This window comes from Borostomias antarcticus (assembly GCF_949987555.1).
Source record: "Borostomias antarcticus genome assembly, chromosome: 14".
Classification (NCBI taxonomy): domain Eukaryota; kingdom Metazoa; phylum Chordata; class Actinopteri; order Stomiiformes; family Stomiidae; genus Borostomias; species Borostomias antarcticus.
Genome location: NC_140247.1, coordinates 20,195,868 through 20,203,717, shown reverse-complemented (window position 1 = coordinate 20,203,717; position 7,850 = coordinate 20,195,868). Strand labels below are relative to the sequence as shown.

Sequence of the window (7,850 nt, the reverse complement as noted above, 5' to 3'; positions counted from 1 at the left end):
TTCTAACTCCTTCTTATTCCCTATCTATCTATCTATCTATCTATCTATCTATCTATCTATCTATCTATCTATCTATCTATCTATCTATCTATCTATCTATCTATCTATCTATCTATCTATCTATCTATCTATCTATCTATCTATCTATCTATCTATCTATATCCCTCTCACTCCCCTCGTTCTACCTCTCTCTCCCCTTCTGTCTCCCTCTCTCTCTCCCTTCTCTCTCGCTCTCTCTTTCTCTCTCTCTCTCTCCCTCTCTCTCCCCTTCTCTCTCTCTCCCTTGCTCTCCCTCTCTCCCCCCTTCTCTCTCTCCCTCTCTCCCCCCCCTCTCTCTCTCTCTCTCTCTCCCCCCTATCTCTCTCCCTCTCCCTCTCTCTCCCTCTCTCTATCTCTTCTCTTCCCCCTCTCTCTCTCCCTCTCCCCCCCTCTCTCTCCCTCTCTCTCTCTCTCCCCCCCTTTCTCCCCCCCCTCTCTCCCCCCCCCCCTCTCCCCCCCCCCCTCTCTCCCCCTCCACCCCTTCCCCCCCCCCTCTCTCTTTCTCTCTCTATCTCGCACCCCTTCCACCCCCCCCACCCCCCTCTCTCTCTCTCCCCCCCCCCCCTCTCTCTCTCTCTCTCTCTCTCTCCCCCACCCCCCTCTCTCTCTCTCTCTCTCTCTCTCTCCCCCCCACCCCACCCCCCTCCCTCTCTCTCTCTCTCTCTCTCTCTCTCTCTCCCCCAGCTGAGTGTGTGTCTCTGGCGGAGAGGGAGGATGCGTTGCTGAGGACCCTGTTCCAGAACTACCAGCGCTGGGTCCGGCCCATCCTGCACGCCAACCACACGGTCACCGTGCGCTTCGGACTCAAGATCTCACAGCTGGTCGACGTGGTGAGAACACACACACACACGCATACGCACACATACGCACACACACGCACGCACACACATGCACACACACACACACACACACATGCACACACTGTAGTGTACATCTGCATGAACAAATACACACACACACTGTACATACATACATCTGCATGAACGAATCACACACACACACACACACACACACACACACACGCACACACACACACACACACAGTACATTACTGTACATAATCACATATAAAAGCAAACTTTCATTACTTTACACATGAACACACTGTTGACCTCAGAGTGCATGAAATACTGCTTTGGCTTCAGTTCAGGGAACTAGGGCTGATTTCGCATGTAGCAGTAATAGACACTGTAAGAACAACAGTCATCATAGAGATCTAGGCTTTATATATTACTGTTATATATTTTTATTTTCCTCCATCATCTATACAGGTTTTAGTCTATGGACTCTCTTTAACAAGGATGCTCTGTGAGCAAGCAACGGAACACAAAACAACAGACGTTAAATAAACACCACATCGGTTGTGGAGCTGTCCATAGTGCTGAAATGAACACTGCTGCTGACAATCACCAGTCCAACAGCATAGCTGCAGAGAGCTGTCCAGGGTCCAGAAATAACTCGCTGTTGGACTTCTGCATTTTTTAATCGTTCTTTTTATTTCAAAGAGGAGCATGCTTTTAATTTTTCAGGAACTGGCTGTGATAGGCTGAGATTATTCAGGTGTTCTAGAGCTGAGAACACAGGCCCCTAATGGAGGAACCGTCCTCCTGTGGATTAAATATTCATCTTCTGCTCTTACGCTAGTTCACTATTCACTAGCTTTGCCGTCAGGTTGAGTGCTGAGGCCTAAGTTATGTATGGGCTGGCTACATTCTTCACCATGTCATCTTTATATTTAAAATGAACTCATAATGTGAAAGGACCACGTCTAATTATTCAATACAGCTGAATAATACAAAAATATATACAAAATGGCGACAACAACATGACTATACCACAACGGCACTGTACACACAACAACAACAACAACAGAGAATACAGGATGGCAACACAGCTTGATTGGTCTCTAGATTCAATTTGTTTCAGTAATTCAGTTATTGGAATGAGTATATTGAGAAGACCTGTTTCTACAGACCAGTGTGTCTCTTCTCCTTTAGATGAGTGATGTCATTGTTGGATTTGATCAAGATAAACAAATATTAAATGAATGGGAAAGGGAGCACGAGTGTGTGTGAGAGAGAGTGAGAGATACAGAAAGTGTGTGTGAGAGAAGAAAAGTGTGTGTGCGTGTACATGTGTGTGTGTGTGTGTGTGTGCGCGCGCGTGCGTGCACGTGTGTGTGATGTGAGTGTGTGTGTGTGTGTGTGTGTGTGCACGCGTGTGTGTGTGTGTGTGTGTGTGTGTGTGTGTACAGTATGTGTGTGTGTGTGTGTGCATGCTCCAGTCTTCTGAGACAGCAGCGCAGTATTAGATTATAGTTCCTCTGGACTATGTGATCACCACAACACGCAACTGTCTGTGACAGCTGGGGCCCTGTGTGGATCAGCTGATATGAGTCACTGGTCTCTCTCTCTGTCTCACTCAGCCTCTGCTCTCTCTCTATGATGTGGGGACTGGAGAGACGTCTCTGGCTGCGTTCCGAATCGCTACTTCCATATTATACAGTATGCCAAAAATTGAGTATGTCCCAATACGTAGTATGCTACATGCAGTATGGCTAAAACACCAGGATGTCCTACTACATCCGATCGTATTTTGCAGTATGCAAGCTAGCAGGCTTTTCTGGATATTCTGACCCACAATCCTGTGCTCAGCGGAAATTATATCACATGTGTGAGTTTTGATGAATCTCAGCTGTGGACGAGTGTTGCTTGATGGACAGTGGCGGATGTGGTCAAATTTCAAGGCACAATGTTATGACAAGGTAGTATGTCCCAATTGGATGTACAGTATACTGCATGCAAAGTACGTACTATATAGAGGCAGCTGTAGTACGTACTTTATAGAGGCAGCTGTAGTACTTACTTTATAGAGGCAGCTGTAGTACCTACTTTATAGATGCAGCTGTAGTACGTACTTGTAGTAAAAAGTAGAAAGATGCGATTCGGAACGCAGCCTCTGTCTGTTTGGACCTAGACCAGTAATAACCTGGATATCTCCTCTGCTCCACGTATATCTCTCCTCCTCTACCTCATTTTGGTCTTTCTCCTTTTCTACTCCCCCCTCCCCTTCACCTGCGCTGGTCTCACACGCCATGTCTCTCCTTTTCTACTCCCCCCTCCCCTTCACCTGCGCTGGTCTCACACGCCATGTCTCTCCTTTTGATTGGCTTAACAGGATGAGAAGAACCAGCTGATGACCACTAATGTGTGGCTCCGGCAGGTGAGCCAGATAAAGGGACATTCTGTAGTTTATCTGTAGGATATGTGTTAGCTACCATCATAGATTGTAGTGGGAACACCACACCATGCTTTTGGCTCTGTAAAAATAAAAAGCACATGACATTACCTTGAGTGTTGCTCTCAGGAAAAAACACACCAATTTTGAATTGTTGAATGGTAACCCATAGTACTGTGCCTTACTTGCTGTAATCTGATGTATACTACTGTGTTTTAATTAATTAACCTGTTGTTAATGTTTTTACCATATTTGTTTGTACTGATTTTAATTTGGACCCCAGGAAGAATAGTCTGTCGCTTGTGCGTCGACTAATGGGGATCCATAATAAACAATAAAGAATAAACAATGTTTCTATAGTTGATTTAATAGTGTATAGTGAGTCTTCCGTGGAGGTATGCTAACCTGCGTGGTCCCTGTCCAGGAGTGGACTGATTACAAGTTGAGGTGGAACCCAGCGGACTACGGGGGGATCACCTCTATCAGGGTTCCCTCTGAGGCCATCTGGCTGCCTGACATCGTCCTCTACGAGAAGTAAGATGCATCACATCCCACATACACACACACACACACACATCACACACACACACGCACACACACACACACACACACATCACATCCCACATAGAATATACACACACACACACACATACACATATATACACATCACATCCCACATACACACACACACACACACACTTCACATCCCACACACACACATGCACACACACACACACACACATCACATCCCACACACACACACACACGCACACACACACACACGCACACACACACACGCACACACACACACACACACACACGCACACACACACACACACATCACATCCCACATACAGAATATACACACACCCACATACACATATATACACATCACATCCCACATACAGAATACGCACACACACACACACACACATGCACGCACGCACACGCACACACACACACACACACATACACATCACATCCCACATACAGAATACGCACGCACACATACACGCACACACACACACACACACACACACACACACACATACACGCACGCACACACACATCCCATACACACACATCCCACATACAGAATACACACGCACGCACACACACACATACACACACATCCCACATACAGAATACACACGCATGCACGCACACATACATGCACACACACACAAACACGCACGCACACACACACATACACACACATCCCACATACAGACAACTAGAGATGGGAATCGAAAACCAGTTATTGTGGAGAACCGGTTCCCATTGAATCATTTCCTTGGAATCGTTAGCCAAAATCCTTAACGATTCCGCTATCGATTCCTGTCGTTGCTGCGCATGCGCGATGTCGTCGCACGCACGCTGCCTTGTTTTGTTTTATTAGACCGCAGTAGAAGAAGCCAGCAAAATGTCGTCTAGGCATAAACGTTTGAAGGTGTGGTTACATTTCACGCGACAAGATGACAACACGGCCACTTGCAATGCTTGCAAAAACCTATATCATCAAAGGGGGAGAAAACTACAAATATGCAAAAACATTTGGCCACACAGCATGTGATAACTTTGCAGGAATGTCCCATTTTTGATGGGCTCCGGAGTGACGACAGCAGCGCAGCTAACGTTAGTGTAGTCGAAGGGAAACTCCTCCAGAGTTCAAGGTGAATACACCTAAAAAACAGCACTGTAATTGACATGTTCAAAGTAGTATATATAAAATAAAATTAATGTTAATAAACCTGTTTGTACTCTTTTTTGCCCAATGAGAATCGATAAGCAGAATCGAAAATGGAATCGGAATCGCTAAAATCTTATCAATTCCCATCCCTACAGAATACACACGCACGCACACACACACACGCACGCACATACACACACACATATACACACACACACACACACCGTGTCATCTCCTCAATAATAAAATAAAATACAATATATATATAATAAAATATACACAAGCCACACGCACACACACATGCACACACCATGTTATCTCTTCAATCGTGGATCATAATAATGGTACGATACAAATCCCTTACAGTGTATACAGTATAGCTGCTCACCTAATTCTAACCCTTACCTGGTGGAAACCTATAAAGTAAACACACTTGCTTGTCAAACCCCGACACCGATTCTGATCAAAAGTTGATTCTGCCCCCCCCCCCCCCACAAACATCCCCCCCACCCTCAACATCCCCCCAAATCTCGCCACCTCTCCCCCCAGTGCTGACGGCCGCTTCGAGGGCTCCCTCATGACCAAGGCCATCGTCAGGTCCAGCGGTGCCGTCACCTGGACGCCGCCGGCCAGCTACAAGTCGGCGTGCACCATGGACGTCACCTTCTTCCCCTTCGACCGGCAGAACTGCACCATGAAGTTCGGCTCCTGGACCTACGACGGAAACATGGTGGACCTGGTGCTGACGGACGACTACGTTGACAGGAAGGACTTCTTCGACAACGGCGAGTGGGAGATCCTCAACGCCACCGGGGCGAGGGGCGACAGGAGGGACGGGCTCTACTCCTACCCGTTCATCACGTACTCCTTCATCCTGAAACGGCTGCCTCTGTTCTACACCCTGTTCCTCATCATCCCCTGCCTGGGCCTGTCCTTCCTCACGGTTCTCGTGTTCTACCTCCCGTCGGACGAGGGCGAGAAGCTGTCCCTGTCCACCTCCGTCCTGGTGTCCCTCACCGTCTTCCTGCTGGTGATCGAGGAGATCATCCCGTCCTCGTCCAAGGTCATCCCTCTCATCGGCGAGTACCTCCTCTTCATCATGATCTTCGTCACCCTGTCCATCATCGTCACCGTCTTCGTCATCAACGTGCACCACCGCTCGTCCGCCACCTACCACCCCATGTCGCCGTGGGTGCGCGGCCTCTTCCTCCAGCGGCTACCCAGGATGCTGTGCATGCGCGGCCACGCCGACCGCTGCCACTACCCGGAGCTGGCGCCCGAGAGCCCGGAGCCGAGCGCTGGACAGGCCTCTACGGAGGACAAGGAGGACGAGGGTCAGGCCTGGCACGCCATGCTGGAGAAGGCTACACACTCAGTCCGCTACATCAGCCGACACATCCGCAAGGAGCACTTCATCAGAGAGGTGGGTCCGCCCGCTGGTAATGGATACTGTCAAATAAGTGTATTCTCTGTTCAAAGACATAGTCATAGGAAATCTTCCTTTGGTCCACACTGCCCTGTGTGGTATACAAGAGAACAGCTGTTTCCTGCCCTGATGACCCTTCCCCAGTCCTGAAAAGTGTCATGGCAGGAGACCCCCCCCCCCAGGGGACCCCTCCTCTCTGCTCTCTCCTTCATTCCTTAATGAACAGTTCAGCTGCTGACCCTCAGAACTAGCCTCCTCTCATGTAATTGGTTAGTGGAGTTTTGCATGTATGGGCTGAACCCACAGTGTTTATAATGCTGTGATTGAGGAGAATCATCTCTCTTGGTGGAACCTGTCTCCCTCAGAGAGACCGGCTTTGCAAACTCCTGAACTAATTTGGAATAAAAGTAACCAGCTTGGACGTGCAAGGATGAACCTTGGCATTCTCGTCCTTTCTTAATTATTAGAATAAATCCACGACACTGCGCCCACGCCTTTTTTATCCTTCTCCTTTTATGTAAAGCACTATGTGCTATGAATGGTGCTATATAAATAAAATGACATTAGCCATGCGAATTAAGTTATATTGAATTAAAAATGCCTTATGAAAACAGTAAAATTCGATTAAAAGTCATGAAAATCGAAAAGTTTGTACTGTCGATCTCGTCGGATTTTCTCTTGTTCGATAAAAGTCTTTTGTGATAAATGCTTTATCTGATTTAAAGCTCTAGATGGAAACGCACGTTCACCGGCTTTATTCACATTCATATTTTTAGCGATCCTCACACAATTCGATTGACAAGTGGATGGAAACATGGCTATTGACATTGACACCCGAGTCACTCAAAATCATATCTTACTACTACTGTAGATACAATGTACTTTTCTATTTCCCCCAGCTTTGAAAATAAATTGAGCGGTTTTCTGAATTTTCTGAAACATAATTCAAGCTGGATGTTGTGTTTCACGTTGCTGTGTTGTCCAGTTGGAGTGCAGGAGGGTGACGCAAAATGCACTCTAGTGCAAAATGCGATGCATTTTCACGGTTCTTTTCATGTTCTGCAAAGTAGCTAGTAGTTCTGCAAGAGAATGTTAGTAGAACGACTTGAGGGAGGAAGAGAAAGAAGGAATGTATGTTGGAAATGGAGAAGTTGGATTTTTGGTGCAAGGTGTGCCTAGTGACACAACAGTAGGCCACTGACAGCTGATGTGGGCCCTTGCTCAGAAATGATGTTTGAGGCACTGGTGAAAAGCCAGTGAGCAACTATACAGAAGGACATTGTACGTAAGTGAGTGGAGAGAGAGAAGGTTTCAGTATGTGATAAAGAAAAGTGTCCTTTTTTGCATTTCGTTTTATATGACCTTTTATGTGTTGCACTTTGTCTTGATGCTTTTAATGTCTCATGTAAAGCACTTTGAATTGCCTTGTTGCTGAAATGTGCTATACAAATAAACTTG

General features: G+C 46.9%; 1 protein-coding gene across 1 annotated transcript in view; it reads left to right on the top strand.

The window, feature by feature from the left end:
* Positions 1 to 737: 737 nt before the first annotated feature.
* The window catches only part of LOC311317535 (neuronal acetylcholine receptor subunit non-alpha-3-like), a gene marked incomplete at its 3' end in the record, with an annotated part of 7,423 nt that continues 310 nt past the window's right edge, over positions 738 to 7,850 (top strand). The window contains exons 1-4 of the mRNA XM_084448609.1: positions 738 to 869; positions 3,217 to 3,261; positions 3,701 to 3,810; positions 5,516 to 6,389. Coding sequence (XP_084304735.1) covers positions 3,235 to 3,261; positions 3,701 to 3,810; positions 5,516 to 6,389 — 1,011 coding nt within the window. The 5' untranslated portion in view covers positions 738 to 869; positions 3,217 to 3,234. The remainder of the gene's footprint in view (positions 870 to 3,216; positions 3,262 to 3,700; positions 3,811 to 5,515; positions 6,390 to 7,850) is intronic.